At 41.6% G+C, this 23,802-nt stretch overlaps 1 protein-coding gene across 3 annotated transcripts in view; it reads left to right on the top strand.

Annotated features, from left to right (window-relative positions):
• The window catches only part of LOC147615154 (choline/ethanolaminephosphotransferase 1-like), a 79,349-nt gene that overhangs the window by 40,507 nt on the left and 15,040 nt on the right, over positions 1-23,802 (top strand). For all 3 annotated transcript variants that reach the window (XM_086779161.1, XM_086779162.1, XM_086779160.1), the window contains 3 exons: positions 5,998-6,098; positions 14,432-14,526; positions 14,663-14,731. In XM_086779161.1, coding sequence (XP_086635287.1) covers positions 5,998-6,098; positions 14,432-14,526; positions 14,663-14,731 — 265 coding nt within the window. The remainder of the gene's footprint in view (positions 1-5,997; positions 6,099-14,431; positions 14,527-14,662; positions 14,732-23,802) is intronic.

A 23,802-nucleotide genomic window follows, 5' to 3' on the forward strand; every position in this document is an offset into this window, starting at 1 on the left:
CTATTGCACATTTGTTATGGCATTGTTCTAACACACGAGAGTTTCTTCAAAGATTGGCTGATGATATCTCAGGTTGCTTCCTTGGCAAGCGATATGGCAAGCATTGCTGGATATTTGGGATTGGTGTTCCCAGCTCTCTTGATTTTGATTTCTTCTTCCTATGGACTAGGTATTGGGCTTTGTGGACAATATGGAGTCTGAGAAATAATGCTATGGTTGAGCACACGTCTTTACAGGCATATGCTTATTTTAAGATCAATTTGTGACAATCCCTCCATTACTGCTTACAATTGGAGGACATGGATTTTAGTCAGTTTGAGGTGTTTTTCCATTGCTTTTGAAGTTCTCTGAAGATGGACTTGTCTTGAGTCCATCTCGTTTACTGTACATAAGTCATTGTTAATAGAAGCATGGTTTTCAAAAAAAAAGAAAGTGTATGGGTCTTATGTACTGCGAACAATTTGTCTCTCTTCAGTGCATGTATCAACATGGCTTCTTCTCCAAACCAGTTGACTTCAAATCAGAATGTAAATATCAAGGTTTATCATCATGCTCACAAGAATGATGAGCACAGGAACAAGGTTCTTTGTACCGAGCTTGGCAAATCTCTCTAGGAGCTATCGCTTGATGAACGCCATTTGCTATATTGTTAGTTATTCGTCTTCTAGGGACAAATCCATACCGTGCTGGATGCAGACCTGCATGTAGGACACCCTTTATTCTATTAACAAGCATCTTGGTGACCAATTTATATATGAGTGGCATTGAACGCCAATTTATATATGAGTGGCATTAAAGAGATAGAACGCCAATCCGATATGGCTTCACAAAGCTGTTTTTTGGGCAGTAATTTCAGCAAGCCTTCTTTCCATGAGCGTGGAAACTGTCCAACATTCCAGTAGTGAATCACCATAAGTAAAATTGGCGATTTCAAACTATCCAAAAACATTTGAAAGAACTCCACAACCAAGCCATCCGAGCTTGGAGGCTTCCATTTGCCTAGACCTTTTATAGCATCATCCAATTCTTCATCTGTGAAGGACTCATCCATATTGTTAGCCTCTTGGCGTGTAATGACATGCATAACCTGTTGTAATAAAAGTTCTCGCGCATCAATAGCCTCTCTCGAAAGTGGGAGAGGGGTAGCGAAAATGCGAGAAAAGTATTCTTGGCAAGCATCGGCAAGCTGTGTTTTCGTTTATGTCTAAGTACCATCTGATCTTTTGACTCTTGCAATGCATTGTTTTTGTCTCGAAGTATACAGGCCTTTGAAAAAAGATTTTGACGAGCAGCCTTTATCAAGTAACGGCTTCTGTCTCGCTCTAATTTGCCTTTTATTAAGCTTACGTTCATCATTATGGCGAAGACAATTTTCAGCTTGTGTTAAGAGCTAATGTTCATCAATATTCAGCTCTCTAGAGTGGCTGATTTCAGTGTACTCTTGCATTGCAGATTTTGCTTGTTCAATTTGTCTTCTATTCTTTCTCATGTACCACTTGCCATACTCGTGTATCACACTTGCATTTAGTGTGCAAAGCTGAACCAAGCAAAATTGTTTATCATAAGTAGGCTTTTTTGAGGTAACGGATAGGCATCGTGAGCCATGCCAAAGTATAGACCAAGCCATACTAGCGAATGATCAATGGTAAAACACTTCTAATTGCTGGAAGGAAAGGCCCCATTTCATCAGAATCTCGAAGGGATTGGAAAAGGGCTCTCCGGAAATAAACAAATAGCCAGACATAATTTCTAGAGAAGAGCAACTGATTCTGAGCATGGTAGATAGTCCACAATGCCTAGAATCTAGTCTAGACAAGGAAGTGTATATAGTTTGGTAGGGAAGGATAAAGGCAACCAAAATGCCATACTATTCTACCGAAGCGTCTCCCTGGAAAACTAGCGAGAGATGTCCAAACAAATCATCAAGAAAATCCTGAGAGTGTGAACAATACCAAAGAAGGTGAAGCATTGTCTCTGTAGTATGGTAGCATCGCCTACAACAAGCACTGGTAATACGCCTTCGTACCAAAAGAGATTCCACTGGGAATATCGCAACCAGACATCTCCACTGAAACAGTCGTTGCTTGAGGGGCAATCCAAATTCTTTTCAATGCAGCTTTTCACTAAGCAAGAGATTTGACATATGCCAGAGGTGATTTGCATGATCCTCAATCCATGGAGGTGGTATGAGTAACCTATAAGCCTTGGCTGCAGACAAATTTGCAAAAGGTACAGTATTATTTCTTGGAAGCTACCTATTAAAACACCAATCTTGAAATCTCTTTGCTTCCTTAAGCATTGGGACTGGTTGAAAGGGATGCATCATTTCTCAAACGACTCTCGAGATTGGCATGTGATGAATCCCCAAGTTGAGTTGTTTGACTGCACGTAGAAAAGTGAGAACATAACCATTTTCATTGACGACGTTGCATATGTGACAAATTCCCAATGTAGAGAGATTGTATGCCTTTCTTGGTTAAGACAAAGTAAGCGGTTGATCAAATACCCTGCTCCAGTGAATACTCTACAACAACAATGAGTTGACTTGAGTTGGAGGCCTACCATACCATTGATGATCCAGTGTCCATATGCATCTAATTGCATGTTAGTGTACAGAGCTCCCAGCATGCGTGTCCATGGTTGATTTGCTCTATAAATGCAGGTAGAAGAGTGAATTTCCTTGCGAGTATATGATAATGAATATTAAGGACTTTGAGCTCGCCACGCATTTTAGGCGAACATATAAGCTCTTGCCTTAGCAAATGTAACCGTTTTCTATCTGCATTGGTTTTCCATAGGCATTCCATTGCTTTAAACATGAAATTGTCAATCTGTTTGCTTGACCAAGGTAGGAGCGGAAGATAGAACTGGACATATGGCATAATTATTGTTTGTACTATATGCAACACACATGTAGAGGCCATGTGGATAATTTCCAATATTCTATTTTAGAGTGCAATTTGGTTATCACCTATTGAGACTCATCCTTCAAGTTTGGCATTGGCCCTTGTACAAAAGTGCCGAAGAATGATTATGACAGCCGCAAGACTTGGAAAGCTGAAATGTTGGGCATTTCTATTGATGGAGTGTCTGCATGGGATTAGCCTGAGACATCTCTCGCAGCTATTCCAGCATCTTAGAGGTCAATGCTCGATGTGAGTGATGGCGTTGAGAGCATGCAGGTGTCACAAGTTGCAAGCTCAAGGTCCTTGCCAATAGCTAAGAGAAGTGCTCTTTCTCTATTCAAGCAAGGAGATATGAGAGTAGCCATGCAAAAGGTAGCTATGAAGGAGGCAACTAGGGAGGTCACGAAGTTGTTTGTGCAATGTGCATTATCCTTTCAGATCACTCGGACTCCTCGATGGAAGTCAACCATGCGTGCCATCTCTCGCATTGGGTGTGAGTGGGAGGGTCCGAACTATGAGACATTGCGCACCAAGGAGCTTCGCTATGAGAAGGAAGCTTCGAGAAGAGAGTTGGAGCCTTTGAAGGCAACATGGGAGAAGTATGGATATACCTTGCTTTGTGATGGATGGAGAGATGTGAGAAAGAGGAATGTATACAATATTTTGGTTTCTTCTTGCAAAGGAACCATGTTTCTCCGTGCCATAGATGCATCAACTGCTGCATGGACTGTGGTTATAGGTGCATTTATATGGTCTCACTTACGCCAGGCAATCAATGAAATAGGTGCAACCAACATCGTGCAGGTCATTACAGAGAATGGGTCAAACTGTGTGGCCATGGGGAGGATGCTTGAGGAGGATTTCTCCACAATAGTTTGGACACCTTATGCCACGCATAGCCTGGACCTCATGATTGAGGATGTGGGGAAGCTACCTTGGGTGTCTCATATTTTCTCTGCGGCATGAAGCATGGTCAATTTTGTCTGCAAGAGACCCAAGGTTTTGAGCATGCACAGGGCAAACAGTGACCTTGATCTTCTAAAGCCTTCGAAGACAGGGTTTGCGTATATGTTCATAGTATCGGAGAGGCTTGTCAGAGTACGACATGGCTTGCTGCATACAATTGTTTGCCGTGAGTGGCAACAATGGGAGGATAAGAATGATCCTAAGGCACTGGCTTTCTGTCGCATGGTCATGAGAGATGCTTGGTGGGAGGATGCAACAAGCCTAGTGAAGACAATGAACCCCATGTATAGCATTCTCTGATTGACAGACATGGAGGGGAGCACTATTGGCCTTCTTTATGAATTCGTGGACAAAATAGAAGAAGCTCTTGACCTATCTATTGCATTGTCTGCAGCCAGGTACTCATTCTTAGCAATTTCCCATGGCTATATTTATAACTTTATGTTTTCATTGTCTCTAAACTTTGTTACTCTTGGATTTTCTTATAAAGGGTCCAGGATTTGAAAGGCATATGGAACTAGCGTTGGGATTGGTTTCATAGACCCATCCATGCCGTTGCCCATATCCTTCATCCTCTATGGAAGAGTGAGGAGCAGTATGTGAATAGAGAATCAGAAGATGGATGGACGGCCTACATGAGTAGGTTTGTGGGAGATGATGATGATCTGCTCTTGAAGTTGGAGGATGAACGTCTTCTATTCCGCAATCGAAGCGGTGTTTTTGGGTCGCGCACTATAGAGAGAGGAGACTCAGTTGCAGCTAGTTTCTTGGTGGGAGAAATATGGCATTGAGGCACCTCACTCGGTAAGACTCAAGACTTGGGACTTGGGATTTAGCCCCAATAGTTTATTATTAGAAATGTAAAGCATGTTCGTATAATATGAGCACTGAGGATGTCTATCTTGTTTTCTTTTAGAGACGGATAGCTATGCGAGTTCTCTCTCAGGACTGTAGCTCCGAGCCTTGTGAGAGAAACTGGAGTACATGGGCCTTAGAAGAGAAACAGAGTGTCCATAACACAGTTGGAGAGGTTATTCTTTTGCCACTGCAATCTACGATTGCTTGAGCAAAAGGACTACCCCATAGAGCCCGCCAAGTCAACCCAAACAAGATAGACATCACAAAGTGCAATGAGCTACCTGATATTCCACAAGAGGAGAGGGATATTTACACCATGCTCTTCGAGGAAATTATTGCTCCATCTCGCGGCACACGATCTCAGGTAAGAGCGTCGCATGCACCTCCACCTGAGAGGATGCATTTCAGGAGTCTTCTAGGAGTGGCACTAGCAGTGACGATGAGGCTGCTGATATTGATGATACACATGAGGATATGTATCCGGCTGAGGGTTAGGACGATGATGAGTCTTGACTCTTGAGTCTTCTGTTGTAGGAACCCAACCAAAGAAAAGAGCGTATTCCTGCAATCAAGAAGGATATTTCCAAACATAAAAAACATTTTCCCAAATGTCACCCCATGGAATCTTATTCGCATATCCGAAGATAGACGATTCAAAAACTCCCTTGTGTCAGTGCAAGCCCATAGCAAATTATAAGTACTCTTTATTTGACAGTGGCACCACAAACAATTTGGAGCCGCAATTTTCCGCTTTGCCAAATACTCTCCTGTTGGTGGGAGCGTTCCTGTGAAGCATCTCCAAGAAAAAACTTTTTGTTTTAAAGGCAATTTGTCTGCCAGGTCATTTTTCTGCTACAATCATGTGTGAATTCCGAGGTGTGTTATCTCGTACAGATGGAGAGTTATTAAAGTCTTCCAACGCAAATGTATTTGTCAACCACGGATAGACATCCAGCCTTCTCCAAAGTTCCACCCTGTTAGCTGACACTGTAGGTGTATATACATCTATTAGTTTATTACAATAACATAATGAGGCTTTTTGAAATACAACGTAAATATTTTTCCTTTTAGTATTTCATAAACCTAATAATTGATTTGTGTTTAATGTCTTTGTTTACCATCAAAAAATCAATAAAGGATATGGCATAAAGATTTGATTTAAAAATAGATTTGGCTTCTATTCAGCAGGTTATGCTTTTTTTTTTCCCTTGTTTGTTGAGGATTATTTTGATCAATGTTGTGTTTGGTTGTTTGAAATCATGAGCAGTTTGAAACAATGGCGTTCGGAAACTCTGTCATGAGTGGAAAGCACACGATGTGGTTTTGGGCCATCTCGAGCATCCCATTCTATGGTGCAACATGGGAGCAGTAGGCCATCTCTGAGCTCTAAATCTATCATCTTATCTCCTTTCAAGTTATTCTAATGGTTGTAAGTTGTCTTATAGAGAGCAAAATTTCCATTGGTTATATTTGTGAATGATTGGCATCATGTGGGTTGTTGTTGTTGGGGGGGGGGGGGGGGGGGGGGGGGGGAATTTGGCCACCCAATTTCAGGGTGTTTGATGGTCTAGATAGTTGCACGTATAAAAATATTATTTAGAATTTTTTTTTTTTTTTGGGGGTGGGGTTAAAAGCTATGTTCTATTGCTTCACTATACAAAGAAAGAAGTCCTCAAAAAGAGGCAAACTTCTTAAAGAGTGGTCATAGAAGTTAAAAGCTTTGAAAAAACAAGCTAAGTGGCCATCATCTATCTGATCCAAGTGGATGGTGTTAAACAAAGACTGACACAAGGATTGACGAAAGAAGGGATAGCTTGCAATCCTTTCGGAATAGAAAACCCATTGATTTCTTGCATGCCATATTGTCCACAAAGCCCAATATCTTGTCCAGATTGAAAAGAACTGTGCATGATCCAATGTAGAAGGCCACTTGCCAAAGAGCCAAAAAAATCTAGAGAAGGAATACCTTGGAAATTTGAGTTGAAGAAAATGTGAAATTTTTGAAAGGAAACTTTTGGTTTGTGGACAAGACCAAAGAAGAGTGGCAATTTAGTATGCCAGATTTTCTTTAGATTTTTTTTCCACCAACAGGTTGTCTTAGTGAGGAGCCAAATCTTATTAACTCGATCAACAAACCAAGGTGCAGGAATAGATAACCTATAGATCAAAGCAGCCAAAACCTGAGGGAAAGAGAATCTAGGCTAAGGTCTAGCATCTGCCCTATGGAAAATCCAATTCTTTGTTCTTTCACCGTGCGGAACAACCGTAGTAGGAGTAAAAGGCTGCAATTGTTCCTGTAACATGCGCCATGAAGGTTTGTACTGACAACGGCTTTGAGCTCATGGAAAGGACAAAACATTTCCTTTAGTATCAACAATATCTTGGCAAATCCGAATGCCTTTGGTAGAAAGAAAGTAAGCTTGCCGAGGGGAATGGAGAGCCAAAGGAGTAGAGAATGCATGGCTCCAAAAGATATTTTCTTGTCTCAAAGTATTGCCAATTTCACGAGGTCTGCCGGACCACTAAATATATTGCAGAACAAGCTTCCAATCTGCAAGGAGATGAGAGACACAAGTACATCGAGCAATCTTACCCTCCACATAGCCAAATAAAAGTTCCTAGTGAGTTGGTTGCCATTTGCCAAATGAATGTGTATTCACATTAAAGCAAAGAGCTGCAATCATAAGTGTCCAGGGTGGTGGTTGCGCGATAAAAGTTGGAAGTAGATTGGCTTTGCGTGCTAAAACATGATAATGGATATTTAGAATGTTAAGCCCTCCATGCATTTTCGCAAGCATATGAACTCATACTTACGGAGACGCAAGGCCTTCTTATATTGATAATTTTGCCAAAAGATCTCAATGCGTTTTGTCATAAAACAAGAGATTTGGTTTTTAGACCATGCCAGAAGAGGGGGAAAAAACTGAATGTATGCCATCAAAATCGATTGAACTATTCTCAATCTGACAAGTAGTGGCCAAGTAGAGAGTTTCTTATATTCCAATTTAATCATAAGTTTTTTGAGCATTCTACTTGTAGCATCACGAAGTGAAAGATTCCATCCCACATGATATCCTAAATCTTTGACATTTGATTAAAATTGATTAAAAGACCTGTTTCCAATCCAAACATATGCAAAGCGTTCATGAGACATTGCAGATCCGATTGCATATTCTGAGGAAAAAAGAAAGAGTCATCAGCATATGCCGGAGAAAGCAAATGCATGACCGTCAGGGAGATGAAGCCCATGTAATCTGTTAGCCTGAGTGAGCATATATGTCAAGAAGGGATGAGTAGCAATAGCATAGAGCAAGGCACTGAGAGGGAAGCCTTGTTGAACAGATCTACCCAAAATCCATCGAGAGGATAAGCCTTTTCCCAAAATGCATCTGGCAATCCTATCTGAATATAGCCAATAAATTATGTTGTGCATTTTTGGACCGAAGACCAACTTTGCCATAACTTCTACAATGTAATTCCATTGTACTATATCAAAAGCCTTAGCAATATCAACGTGCAATAAGAGCACATCTTGCTTGGTATATTTTGCATACTCTGCCAACATAGACATTAGCAATGTTATCTGTTATTTGTCTATGAGGCACAAAACCATATTGCACTAGATGGATATCCCTATTCAAAATCTTTTTGAGTCAAGTAGTGATCATCTTAGTGATCAATTTATAAATCATTGGCGTCAAGGTAATAGGGCGTCAATCAAAAAGTTTTTGACAAATCCTTTTTTGGCAGTAGTCTTATTAGTCCCTCTTGCCAAGCAGAAGGCATGACGTCCGAATTCCAAGCCTCATTGATCATAACCAAAGTGATTCTTCAAGCATAGGCCAAAAGTGGAAAAAGAACTCCACAGTCAATCCATCCCATCCTGTTGTCTTCCATTTACCAAGCGCCTTTAGTGCCTTGCTTAGTTCCATAGCTGAAAACATGGACTCCAAATCAACCGCTTTATCCATATCCACAATGTTAGAAACATGAGATAGAAGTTCCTGTCTAGCCTTACGAATATCAAGAGTCATTTGGGGCGGTGTTGCAAAAGCATGCTGAAAATGCATAACACGTTCATGCTCTAGCTGGTGTATGTCCACAATGTTAGAAACATGAGACAGGAGCTCTTGTCTAGCCCTACGAATATCAGGAGTCATTTGGGCCGGTGCTACAAAAGCATGCTGAAAATGCATAACACATTCATGCTCTAGCTGGTGTATGTCGTGTGTCCAATTGTCATCCTATTTCATCACTCTAGATATGCATTGTTTTTGTCTCGATACATGCAAGCTTTGGATGAACAACCATTTTCCGAAAGGGGTTTTTGGCATGATATTTTCTTATATAACCACCGCAATTCATAAGCTATTAATTGGTCAATTAAGTTATAGTGAGGGGAACTAAATTTGGGATTAATTAAATAGCTAGCTGGCTTTCTTATGAGATAGATTATGCTTAGAGGTAAGTGCATGCTAAGGTGTATTAGCCGAAGCACATGCCAACTGACATAAAATTTGCTTTAGGCTTGCCATACAAGTCAAGGCATGTGTATAATTGGTGAGGAGGTGCTATATCTATAGCACACACGTATAGTTTGAGACTAGCAGAAGGATAGGCTTAGGCTATAATGGACTAGTCTATATCTCGTGAGGTTTGGGGACTGTTTTTTACCTCCCTAGTACCTTAGCAGAGTTATTATCCTAGATCAATGTCCTAAATAGGGGTGCGGGGTCTATGAGGCCATATGCAAGTTGAAAATGGCACTATGGAATTGCAATGGTACAATGTGGTTAGGTGTAGGAGGCTTTGCTAAGACCTTCATAGGTAGAGATGTCATCCCCTACACTAAGACTCACCAGAGTCGGAGAAGATTACTAGAGGTGTTTGGATATGTATGGGAGTCTGCCTATCGTGGAGAGACGTGGACCTGTGGAGGGGTGGGAGGTTCCGGAGGGTGGTTGTCCACATCAAGCCACACCTTCGAAATATAGTATCAATGGTTAGAAAGTATGAGGAATCAAGGTACATGTGGCTGAGGCTGAGGAAAGGTCACCTAGGTTTCAAAAATTAAAAAAAGTAATCTCTATCCCTACTCCTTTCAATACCTTTTTAGGTCTTCATAGAGCTACTTATAGTGTTTCATATTGTGATCAATAGCATGCATACATGTAGTATTTTGGGGGTTTTGCATCACTTGTATTTAACTGGGTACAAAGTACACTTGCAGACAGTATGGCTAGTAATGATGTGTTTGGGATGCTTGCTGCCGAAGACAAGCTTGATGGGACTAACTAACCATTGTGGGCTTATATGATTATGCTTGTTGTCGAAGACAAGCTTGACGGGACTAACTACCTATTGCCAAAGGGCTTTGGGAAATAGATAAAGGAGATGAAGAACATCCAGTATCTGTAGTGCAACAATGTGCTCCTGCTACTTCTACAAGAGGTGTTATAGTCGCATTCTTAGTGAAGAGCATTATACCACATATCCGTACATGTGTCACTGCTAAGTTAGCGATGGGATGCACTTGCAGCACTATATCAGGTCTGCAATGAGGCTTGTGTGGCCTACCTGAGAAAGCAGGTGGACATGTTGCGTTTGGATGAGGGTGACTCTATGGATGAGTATCTCACGAAGGTGAAAGACCTTTAAGAACAACTACCCAGCATTGATGAGCTTATTTCGGACAATTCACTTGTCACTACCATCAATGCGTTGCCTGATTCATGTCATGGCTTTGCTACTACACTTCTGTTGCTCATGAAATGTCACATGCGGAAGCTTTGGGAGTCTTCTTTCGGCCTTAAACACCTTCTGGAACATCTTGATGCAAAACGCAAACAGAAGATGGAGGGAAGAGAGAGAGCTGAGTTTTCAATATATTCAATATAGTACAAAAAGGTACAATCATGGCAAGCCGTAGGCTGCCCCATAAGAAGGTCTTGACTCAAAGATGTGCCCTAGGTGGAGCTCAACCAAGATGTGCCCTAGGTAGTGCTGGTCTGGGAAGTCAATGATCCTAGAAAGGTTGGAAATCCCTCATAGAATAGACAATGAAACCCCCGTGGATCTCATAGTGTACTTGGTAGCGACATATGTAATATTCCTCTGTCTCAACCTGTGTCTAGCATTATTGGTAGATCCTCTCCTCCCTAGGTCTTCGTATGAGGTCCTCGCCCTGAAGACGCACTCCGTGTTTCGATTCTGAGGCGGTGAGATGAAACCCATATTTGGCCAACCGCAATCTGCATGGCATGAGACATGTGAACACTCAGGTAGCCCAGATGCTAGATATATCCATCCTTGGTGAACCCGAGGAAGTGATCTTTGCAGAAGTTCATCTTCACTGAGAGCTCCAAACATGTGATAGGGCCTCTTAACTCGCAGCCAATCATCATTAGGCCCCCAGAAGGCTAATGCATACATCAAGGCTGGTGTGACAAGGGTATTAAAAAGCCAACCCTTTGTCATGGGCTCTTGGAAATGTGCTTGGAGGTATTGCCGCTTAAGTAAGCTGCATATCCCCATGTCACACTCTCCATGTCACTCTGGCATGTGCTAAGGAAACCATGGTGAAGCATGGGCCATTGAAACGTGACACCAAGGTAGAGATAGGATGAGACAATCTCCATAGGATGCTGTCTGTATGTGAAGCTCAATCATCTGGATGTGAAGGGGCGGGAGGCATTGAAGACCATTACCTTGGTTTTACCAAGATTAAGAATGAGGTCCCGTTGAGTGCAAAAATCCTTTAAGGCATCCAAATGTCTTTGAAGCCCCTTGGCTGAATCTGAAAGGAGGATGATGTCACCTATCCATAGTTTCCAGAAACGGCGTTTCTGGACCACCGAAACGTGGAAACGTTTCGGAAACGTTTCCAGAAACGTTTCCAGAAACGGAAACGGCGTTTCCAAGTTTTATTTTTTCCAGGGTTTAGAAACCCGCGTGCTCTCTTTTGCCGGCATTTTGCGCCTTCTTTCCGCCGCGTGTTTGGAGCTGCTCTACCCATCTACCTTGCCCTCTACTCCTCTACCTCCACATCAGCCCTCTACCACGCCCTCTACTTGAGCAAAGATGTATTTTTCAAGCTTTTGTAATGTTTTTATTAATTATATATGTATGTATTAAACCCTAAAACCGAAACTCCGTTTCCCCGTTTCTTCCCGAAGGCCGAAACTCCGAAACTCCGTTTCCCGCCGTGCTCCGCACCCCCGTTTCCGAAACTTGTGGAAACTATGCACCTATCTTACAAAGCAACACCTTACATTGCACCATTGGGTCTATGATGTTCAATCCCCCTTCTTGCTTGGGTAAGATAATAGTTTCTGAAGCAACTCTTGCTCTATTGTGTACTATGCCATCTAATCTTGACCAAAGAAAATTCTGAATGAGGTGATGTAACTGGCGAATGCATCCCCTATGAAGAACCCGACAAGAAGTGATAAACCAAGCTTTGGCCAAAAACAGTTGGTTAACCAGCAAGGCTCTAGATGCCACATCAAGCCTCTTGCAACTCCAATGCTAAAGTTTGCCTTTCACAAACTATTGTGATGGGGAGATGTCAATGCCAACCTGGCAGCCAAGGTATCTGGCAGTGCATCCTCTCTCAATCCAAGTGAACCCCACATTCAAACCCCAATTGAGAATCACTGATCCAATATCCCACAGACTTGTGCCAATTAATGGCGGCTACTGCTACCAAACAAAACACCTCCAAGGCTGTCTGGAAGGCACAAAGACATGCATGTGAGGCCTCCAAAAACATTGTGGTATCATCTACTAGCTCCGTTTGCAATAACTCTTCCTTTGTACGTAGGGGCAAATTGAGGCCCGAGATTCCTGGGGTAGCCCAAATGAACCTGCTCACAGCCTCTGTTACTATGAGGTACAGTACTGGAGCTAGGGACATCCCTGCTGCATGGAGTGGGAAACCCAAAAACGCTCACCACGTCCCTGCATGCCAAAATTGTGCTACGGGCCTCCCTATACTAGCATGAGACCCTTCTGATCCTGTCTGGGGAAAACCCCATACGTGCCGTCTTATCTTTTTGTATGAGTTTTTTTTCTTTTCAATTATTGTTAGTCTTTTCAAATTTTTTTTGTATGAGTGCTTTTGCATGGCCGAGTAGCACATGGAACGTTTGCACCACTTTTGGTCCCATAGACGCAATGAAGACGTTTAATATAACTTTCTTTCTTTCTTTTTTTCTCTCTGTGGCTCTCTCAAATTTTTCATTTATCCCAAAATGAAAACTCTCTAAATTGCTCCGATTCTCCCCACCCGAAAGTGTCAAATCCTCCAATTTCTCCCAATGCTCCCAAGTTTCCTAATTTCTCCCAATTCTCCCAATATCCAGAAATCAAAATCCCCCCCCTCCCCCCCCCCCCCCCCCCCCATTTTTAAGTCCCAAACAAGTATATAAAGTGCACATCAAGATAAGTACTTCAAGTTTGTTCACTTTTTTTATTTTGAATATTGATTTTGGGAAATTTGGATAAGATTGGGGTATATTTTTTAAGGCTAATTTGGGGGAATTAGGGGAGAATGGAAGAGGGATGTGGAGGGACACGAAATGTGCCGTACCTAAAGTACGCAACCACATTTTTATGGCTTGTTGCAATTATTCCCGGGAAATACTATTCGATGAATAGATCTGTCCATTTTCACAATCTTAGTAAATGATTGGTCTTCTCATGTAGATCCATTTCATAACTAGGTTCTCTATGCCAATGAGGTGATAACTCAAGTGGCAAAGGTGTTTGTCTAGGACGAGGTCCTAGGTGCTTCCTTGACGGCATCACCTATGGGTGGATAGAAAAGCGCCTATGGGCGGGCACCTACAGGCGGCGAAAAACGGTAACTACGGGAGGACCTTGGGCTTAAAGGCTAGTCGGAAAGAAAAAACCAGATTGTCTACAAATGATCTGCTCAAAAGCAGATTACTAACCTTTCGAGGAGGTAGAATGTACAAAGAAAGGACTCCCTCCATGGCTGGTTGTTCCCAGAGGGAGAGTGGAGGGGGAAGGGGGGAGAGCCACATTGGGCAGTGTAGTGCTAAATACAATACCACTGTTGTCTCAAAAGGTCCTGGGATCTGAGTGCGTAGCAAGGCTGCTTGACATAATATCTGATTCACCATGTAGACACTTCCACTGGCCGGGGAGGGTGTGGATGATGTATGTTCAAATGAAGCAAATGGTCTCACCCACAGGGGGGTTGTGTGGGGGGGGATAGGAAGCGCCAGCCTTGATGCAGCGCACTTGCTGAATATGCCAGGTTACTATGCTGTTGACGAGTTCCCACCACTGATTTGGGGGGGTCATTGGAGTGCATGGGGCTGTTGGAACCTTAGCTGCGGTGATGGTAGTGGCTTGGAGGTGTGATAGTCTGAGCACCTAGCTGACACCAGCCTCTTTAAAGAGAAGTACTGGCCTTGTCTCTATGGCCCAGGCAATGGTGCTTCAAGTAGCAAATTGGACCATCACTCTGTCCATATTAAGAAGAGTACTATTACTTTTTATGGAGGATGTCTAATAGATGCTGCCCAGTACTTCTGAAAAGATCTCTTTGGTTGCATTTTAGCTAAATGTTCTCTCACATTTGGTTTTTTTCTTTTTGATTTGTCCAGGCTATGTTTCATGTGGTATGCATTATGATGGGGATACCTTTCTATTTCTGTGTGTTGTTTGTGCAGCTTCTTCACACACACTTTGATCTTACCTGAAATCAGCGGTCCTACAGAAGGCCTCATGCTGATCTATCTTATTCACTTGTTTACGGCATTTGTAGGTGAACATTAAAAACCTAACCCTAGAAGGGCTGTACACTCATGAACTAGTCAGGATTCTTCAGGCGAATAAGACCTAGTAACAATACTGCATTCGATTGTGGTAGTAAGGTTTTGATTTTTTCCAAATCTATTCAGGGCCAATTTGGTGGACTCAACCAGCTGGTGATATTCTTACAATTCTGACAAATTTTCCATTTCTCGCAGGTATGGGAAGTGATTCTTTTGTGAAGTGTTATTTTTATTATGATGTTGAGGGCACTGGGTTAACCAATTTTTATTGGGTGCTTTTAGATTGCTTTTCATTCGGTCTGAGAGGCCATGGGCAAGGGATATCTATTCTATCAAAGTCATCTAAGACTAGCACTCAGCCCCTTCATTCTGCCATCTGTTTGGTTTCAGCCAAGATAAAATAGCAGCCATGTTTTCTCATGGGCAAGGATTCTTCTCTGCCAGACTGGACAAGCCATGGTGTGACTGTGGCTAGCCACATTTTTGGGTGAGAATGTTAGTCTCTCTCGATCGACAATGCCCGTAGCCTGTCATGGGATTCAAACTCATGCCTTACAAGCATGAGTAGCTTACGCTAGAACAACACTTGAGGGGCAGTTTCTTGTGATTTATTATAACAGTATTTTATACCAAAGCCATATGCATGTTCATTGTAGATAATCTTTTACTATGATTTGAAATCTCAGTATGATACAGAACCTAGCTTGATTGAGAACGGAGCCGTGAGTAGAAGGGAACAGTTCAATATCACTCGAAACAAATAAATTATTGAGTGGACTGCTCCAAGGCTTCTGTTGTGCAGAACGACCACTTTTAAAGTCAACCTTATATAGTGTTCGGTTGTCGAAGGGATGTTGTCCATTTCGGAGGCAACTTGCATCCATGTAGTGCTCTGAGGAATTTTTTTTTCTTTCAAAATCGATAACCAGACCATCTGTTGCAACCTGCCAGACAACGTGCCATCTGAGCAATTGAGAAGATCACCATGCTATAGTTTCTTTCTGCTTGTTTGAACCGAGTCAAGTTTTTCATCACATTCAGGTCCCTGAAGCGTCAAAATGGCATTTGGAGGCCTAATGATTCTATGGCACATGCAGACCTTGTGGGTTGTTTGGAGAACTTGGATTAGACTTTATGGCCTGCTCCTGTTGTGAGAGCCGTACTCCACAATTTCAACTACTCTTCAAGGCAGGCGACTCCCCTACATTGGCTCGACGATTGACTATCCCAGTGGCTCCCCGAGGCTCAACTGAGAAAATCCAAGCAACTGCACAATGATTTATGAAAATAATCCAAGCGACTGCATCAAACAGTTTAAACAGAGTTGGCAGGAAAACCATTGCTCTGGAGTACGTCCATTCTAGTTTTCATTGGATCCTCTTATCGTGGAGGTTAGGGATTGTCATGATTAACGTGCTTAAGTTCATCTTCCTTGATCTTTTCTAGGTCGACTTTTCCATTAAGGGAAATGTCTCTTTAGGGCTAAACGAGATCTAATTTAATAGCTTCTCGATCTTTGATGTTAAGATTCGGCTTTATTGGGTCTCTAAGGTGTTGTTTATCCCTAATGGTATTCTCTTAAGAGTTAGGAAATTACCTTATGAAAATTCTCTTTATGAAGGTAGAGTCTTACGGTTTCTAACACTAAACCTTGATTCTTTATCCCTTCACATGGTTAGATCCTTCGAAGGATAAGGAATCCTTCCTTTGTCTTACCAAGGATCTAAAATTATATGTTCTGATGAAAAGTCGACTTTAAGCTATAGGAAATATCCCCTCTCTAACTCTAGTTTAGAAGATAAGGGTATTTTTTACAATTAAATATTCTTAGTTTTACCAAGAGTCCTTTTTCCTTCCTTCATTAGTAGTTAGAGATCCTCTAATCTTTAACCCTTTTAAAAGACTTTAGCTAGATCATGGCATACTCTCTAACTCTTGTAAAGATCATAACAATCCATAACCTTTTGTATGTTTAATCTATACTTCATTCTCCTCATTAGCCAATAATCAAGTTAATTAAGGCTATCCAAGAAGTTGATCTTGTTTTTTCTATTGGTCATAACAACTAGTAATTAAGGGTAATTAAAGCTACGAAATGAATAACTTAATCCTTCTTTTTCTCATAACCATATAAACTAGTAATCTAGAGTAATTTATATAACATGGGTGCTTGCGAAGCGTGTTGACGAGTTGGTTGATTGCGATTAGTGCCTAATCAGAGACTTAAGCCCATGCTATACACAGTAGAGAGAGATGACCTAAACTGCCATGTATTACTAGTATGAAGTATATACAATGCTGAATAAAGATACTCAATGGTAGCCTCATTAGCCTTAATAGTTAATAGTCAACGTAATTAAGGCTATCCAAGAAATTAAATTTCCTATTGGTTTGAATACTAGTAACTAAGGATAATTAAAGCTACCAAATGATTAGCCTAATCCTTATTTTCGTTATAACCCTATAAACTAGTAATCAAGAGTAATTTAAGGTTATTTTAAAGCTAAATTCTCGCTCCTTATTTAAGGAATAAGTCCTATAAGTTTAGGGCACATTGGTAATATTTAGGAAAACCTAGAAAAGGATTTGTAACTCTTTAATCCTAGTCTCAAAGCGTATATAATGATCTTCATTAATCCATGATTTCCATGTATCTTAAGGGTCTTGACCCTTAAGCTTTACTTAGCTTAAGTATGAAAGCTTTACTTAGCTTTCATACTTTTTTCTTAATCCTCATTGGGAATTCCATTATGTATCAATCTCTCATACTTGTCCAACCTGTAAAGCCGATGGCTTAGAGTACTGGATGGCACAATGATGTCTCCGTCACTCCTATCATGGACTGTATATGTGTCTTCAACAAATCTGACCACTAGACGTGCCCCAACAATGGCAGAGACCGACAACAAGTTCTTTCTAATGCTTAGCACAAACAAGACTTCTAAGAGAGTGATTGTCCCACCAGCACAACCCTGCCAATTCTTTTCACTGGATATGAAGAGTTTTTAGCACACGCGACCGTGCCTTCTTGAGGAGCGCGCTCAAGGGAGAACAACAAATCACGTTGAGAAGTAATGTGCTTGCTAGAACCACTATCAAAATACCAAACATGCTGATCTATAAGTGACATGCATACATCATGGACATAAGGGTCATAACTACACTGCACAATGAATGCCCAATCATCCTATGCATGGTTCGCTGACTCCTTTTTAGCACTTGGTGCTGATGCATCTTCAATCTTTTTTTGCATTCCTTGATATAATGGCCTTGCTTCCAAAATAGTTGCACTTGGAGACGCCATGGAATTTCTGAACAGATGCGAGGAATGTCAGCAGTTTGCTATTCCGCAAAAGAAGGACAAGATGCCACTCACCCCTATGATTGTGAGATAACCCTTTGAGAAATGGGTATTGATTTTGCTGGATCTATTAGTCCAGCAGCGCATCCATCACAAGCCCAATATGTGATCTTTGCCAGGGATTATTTCACTAAGCGGGTAGAGGCGAGAGCCTCTAAAAGAGCGATGCTCGAACTACGGCCAAGTTCTTATACGAATAGATAATTTCCAAATTTGGCTGTCCACTGGAATTAGTCAGTGTGACTGAGGTTCACATTTCATTAATGAGATGATTGAACAATTACTTACAGGATTTCTTGTAGTCCATTGCAAATCATAACCTTATTACCTACAGGCAAATGGCCAAGTAGAGCAAGATTTTGTGTGCTATCTCGACTAAAACTCTAGAAGTAAGTTGCACGGATTGGGAGCACAAGCTGACTGCAGCACTATGGACCTATCGTACATCATAGAAGATAGCGACGGGATATACTTCCTTTCGTTTGGCTTATGGCATTGATGTGGTAATGTCTATTGAATTTTTAGTTTCAAGTCTGCGAATTGCTGTATAGGGAAGGCTCACAGTAAATGCGTTAGCCGAGAGGTTGGTTGACTTAGAGAAACTTGATGAAACTCGGCTGATTGCATCACGTGGGCTTATGGTCGAAAAACTACGGAGAAACCACTAGTTTGACCATAACATGAAACACAAAGAATTGGAAACGAGGGACCTCGTTCTCATGTATGGCGTGGGAAGTACCAAGAAAGAAAAATTGAAATACAGAGGGTTAGGGCCGTTTAGAGTGTCCGAAATCACCCCTCAAGGGTCAGTGCGAATTGAAACTATCGATGGGGTGGAAATGGAGGGATATATCAATGGAAGCAAACTCAAGAAATATTATATACCCCCGACCCAGGAAATGCTCACACAAGAGCATCTTCTAAAACAAAAGAAAGAGCTAGTCAAGGAAAAGATAAGACAAGCTCAAGAGGAAGCCAAGGCGAGGGAAGCCAAAATAAAACAAAGACTCCAAGGGAGAATGCTACACGTGAACATGGCTTCACTCACCTTGCTTGACAAGAATGATCTAGATATTGAACCTGCACGACTCCGTGTAAAAGTCTCTACAAAGGGTAGTCACATGACAAGCATTGCATTGATTGATACGGGATCAAGTCATAACTTGATTTCCTATGAGACATGGGTAGCTTTAGACAAAACCCCCCTAGAGGCAACTAATGCATAGGTTTGCAGCGTGCATCCATCTGTTATACAAACATTAGGATTTTTGAATATAAACATCTCAATCAGAAATAATAACTTGGTCGAGAAGGTATTTGTTATGCCTACAGGAACCATGGAAGAGGAGATGCTTCTTGGACGATCTTGGATTTGCGCTAGCAATTGTCACATCCAATGGGCAAAACGGGAAGTACAACTCAAGGATGGCAAAGAAGCCATCACCCTTCCATTATGGAGTCCATTTAATAAGGGAAAACAGAAGTGGCATGCGACACGAAGCCACCAATGCCAAGCAAGGTTGAGGACTCAACAGAATAGGCATCCATGTCAAAACATCATTTCCAGTCACAAGAGAACCACAGAAAAGGTAGCAAAGGTATCTAGTCAGACAATAGTGAGTTCCCAAAGCCCAATTTTAAGCCCAGGGATACTATGATACGGACAAAACCTCATAGGTATCAAGGCAAGATGTGTGTGTGTGTGTGTGTGTGCGCGCGCGCGAAGCACTTGTTTTCTGTGTCTCTTGTATCTTTTGCCTGTGTTTCTCCTCTCTCTTCCTTCATGGCCCAATCTGTAGCTACTTACCATAGAAGGGAATTGTCTGTTGATCCTAAACGCAAACAATTGCATTCTAATTCACAGCTTTTCCATTGTGATAATCCCGAAGTGCAACAGTTTTGCGACACTCTTGAGGAAGGCTTTGCAGATATTCGACAAGCATGGGATGCGCCTATGCCGGATTTCCGTTTGAAAATCCCCGGTCGTGTGCTCCTCGTCCCTGTAACGAGACTATCTCAAAAAGCAATAATTCTTTTTTTCCCTAGTTAAATGCCAGTTGCAGCAGATGTTGGTCAATGGATAAGAGCCATGCTCGGTGGATGCTTTGTGGAAGGAGTTTATTCTACACCAAGAGTTTTTTATGAGGTGATTCTTGTTGAATCCAAGCATAAACAAATGCTATTGGAAAAGTAGCCCTTATTCTTTGGACAACAAATGGTGCATGTTTATCCTTGGTCCCCCACCAAGGACTATTAGAATTTTATTAAAAATAGGTGCCTTGTATGGGTGGAAGTGGTCACTGGTGGATCTTCTGGTTTATATGCACCATGCATTGCCTTTTTTGGCTGAATTACTGGGTAAGGTTGTATGCCCTCCCAAATCTTGTAAAAAGTTTGGACATATGCAATCAGAATGTCCGTTGCTTTTATTGTGGCCGCGTGTTGGGGCCTTGCCCTCTCCTCAAACTGCTCCTATGCCATCCATACAAACTCAAAAGAGGAAGAATGTAAATCATTCAGAGCATGCAGGTCTCGATAAAGCAAAAGCAATAGTTGCCTCGATAGGCTCTCATGCAATGAATGTGAAAGATAAAGACAAACCTGACTCTGATGCATGGCACACTCCTAAAAAAAACAGTAACTCCTAGATAGAGGCCTTTGTTCTCTCATCACTGGACAAAGGGAGTTTCAACATTTGTTTCGCCAACCCTTGTGCCTGACACTTTAGGTAATATTACAGGAGTAGGAAGGATGTGGGCGGCAGTAGTGAGAGGTGATTCTTTGTTTGCGCGTGATGCGGAAAATTCGATGCATAAAAATATGATTGATGTTCAAACTACTCCAAAACATTCTTTGCATGGTGACTTGACCAGTCAAGCTGCCATACAAGTTGAGGTGTAGCCTCCACATTGCTCGCATTGTAAATATGTCTATACCAATCAGGTGCTTTACTTACAATATACAAGGCCTCTGTGATGTTAGTAAATGGAGGTTGTTTTGGTCATATGTAAATACTATACATCCCCATGTGGTGTGTTTGCTAGTACATAATCAGCATAGTTTTGCTGGAAGACAAGGAGTCTTTTCTAGATATCAAATCTTCTATGCAAGAACTCGAACTTCTTCTCCTACCCTCATAATGGTTAAGCAGGATTTACAACTTGTATTGGTCCACAATGATCCAAATGGCCGTTGGCTTGTGGTACAATGTATGATTGCAAGAGAGCTATATGAAATTCCGAGTGTTTATGCATCCAAAGAAGACTCCTTGTCTTCCAGTCAGGCGAATTATTGAAATCCCCTATGATGAAAGCATTCGAAATCCATGGGTATGCGTGTAAGGAGCGCCATATCTTAGCTCTATATGCGGAAGTTTGCGATGCATAAACACTCGGAATTTCATATAGCTCTCCTGCAATCATACATTATACCACAAGCCAACAGCCATTCGGATCATTGTGGGCCAATACAGGTTGTAAATCCTACTTATAACCATTACGAGGGTACGAGAAGAAGTTCGATTTCTTGCATAGAAGATTTGATATCCAGAGAAGACTCCTTGTCTTCCAACATAACTATGACTTCTTTGGATGCATGTGATTTGTGGACATAGCTCATGCCGCATTCAAAGGGTTATACTTTTCATCATAATGATGTTTTGCATTACTAGGCACGTTTGGATAGATGGTACCTTATAAATGCTAATCAATATGATGCATACACATGTAAGATATGGACTCATCATACATTGCGCCTTTCTTATTATTCGCTAGTATGGCTTGGTCTGTACTTTGGCATGTCGCTTGGTTCAGCTTTGTACAACGAATGCAAGCTGTGATATAGGCTAACTGGGGCAAGGCAGAAGCCATTCCTTGATAAAGAATGCTCGTCAATCTTTTTTCAAAGGCTTGCATGCTTCCAGGCAAAAACAATGCATTGCAAAAGTCCAAAAGAATAGATGGTACTTGTACATGCACAAAAAAACAGCTTGCATAGGCTTGCCATGATTACTTTTCTCGCATTTTTGTTCCCTGTTTCCTGCTTTTGAGGGAGGCTCTTGATGCTAGAGAACTTTTCGTGCGACAACTTACAAGTTATGCCTATCATTACAGGCCAAGAAGCTAACAATATGGATGAGCCCTTCACGGATGTAGAATTGGACGATGCTATAAGAAGCCTAGGTAAACGGAAGTCTCGAAGCTGGGATGGATTGACAGTGGAGTTCTTTGAGATGTTTTCGAATATTTTGAGATCGCCAATTTTGCTTATTGGTGAATCACTACGGGAATGTTGGACACTTGCCATGCTGATGGAAAGAAGGCTCGCTCAAATTACTGCCCAAAAAACAACTATGTGAAGCCATATCGGATTGGCGTCCTATCTCTTTAATGCCGGTCATATATAAATTGGTTATCAAGATGCTTGTTAAGAGAATAAAAGGTGTCCTACATGCAGGTCTACATCCAGCGCAGTATGGATTTGTCCCTCGAAGACATATCGGTGACAATATAGCAAATGTATATATTGGCATTGCCTATGCCAAGTATACGGCCTAGAATGTTCTCATCATGCAAGTGGACATAGCTAAGGCCTTTCATATGGTACATTGGGACTTTATAGCCCAAGTTATGGACAGAAAGGGCTTTGGACCTAGAATGAAAAATGTCATCTTTTGGCTTTATCAAGGTTATAGTTGTTTCTCGTACGCGTACGAACAGGTTCGTATGGTACGATACGCGTGGTACGATACCGTATGATATCGAACGGTATTTTTAGGTGTGTTTTTTTTTTCCCAAAAAACCATTTTTCCTTGAATTTTTTTTTTCCAAATGCTTAAAAAAAATATAGAAACCTTGCTTTACGAAGATCCCAAATGCTCGCAATACTTCGCAACTTTTGTGTCCACTCAGTATTCCATATGGGGTTGTTGAGAGACCTAAAAAATCTGGCGAGGTAGACTGGTAGTGTACACTTGATTGGTAGGATGAGAGAATCTTGCTACATCACTTGGGGATCCCTGGTATAGGTAGGCTAGACAATTAGATTCTCAAGTTATGTACGAGGGAGAAGATTTAGACATGGCCATTTTGATCTAGAGAGGAGTCCCTATCACCCTAGATGCACTCCTCGTATTTGTGCAAGGACGGTCCCTTAGTCATAAACGCTACACTGGGAGACCTTTGGTATTGCATTACCCATCCAGGTTCTTTTTTGGAGACAATCGGGAGATCCAACCGGGAGAGACACACATCCATGTTCTGGTTCCTCAAGCACTGTAGACTCCTCCCCTCCCAACCTTCCCTCACATTCAAGCTTGAAGCTCCATAGGTTGTAAGTGTAAAAAATAAAAACCGTATTTTATCGTACGGTATCCGAAAATTTCATATCGTACCAAAAATTCCCGTACGGTATCGTATCGTACGGTATCGTATTTTCGTACCGTGACAACCCTGATCAAGGGGGATCAATTAAATGCATTTTACGTGGAGAACTTTCAACCTCGTGGTATCTTGAGAAATCTGTTCGGCAAGGTTGACACGAGAACCCAATGTCCCTTTACATGGACAAATTGACACGAGATGGACAGCTACATGGTCTCTCCATGGCCAATGATACACAATTTGCGGCGCACGCATATGTTGATGACTCTTTCTTTTTTCCCAAGAATACAGAGGCTGATGTATGGACGGTCATGAAAGCACTGTCCCTCTATGGTTTGGCTGCAGGATTACATGTGAATTTTTAAAAATCAAAGTTGCTCCCTTTAAAAGATTATATTTGGCATCAGTTTTTGTGGCCACGTCAAACCCTTCCACCCAAAGAGATAGTCAGGCATCTTGGTTATTCCATTGGTTGGGAGTTGTGTTTGAAAGATGAAACTCAATGGGTGATGGCAAAATTGCAC

The sequence above is a fragment of the Cibotium barometz genome, chromosome 40 (genome assembly GCF_041138505.1).
Source record: "Cibotium barometz isolate CiBa-2024 chromosome 40, ASM4113850v1, whole genome shotgun sequence".
In the NCBI taxonomy this organism is placed as follows: Eukaryota; Viridiplantae; Streptophyta; class Polypodiopsida; order Cyatheales; family Cibotiaceae; genus Cibotium; species Cibotium barometz.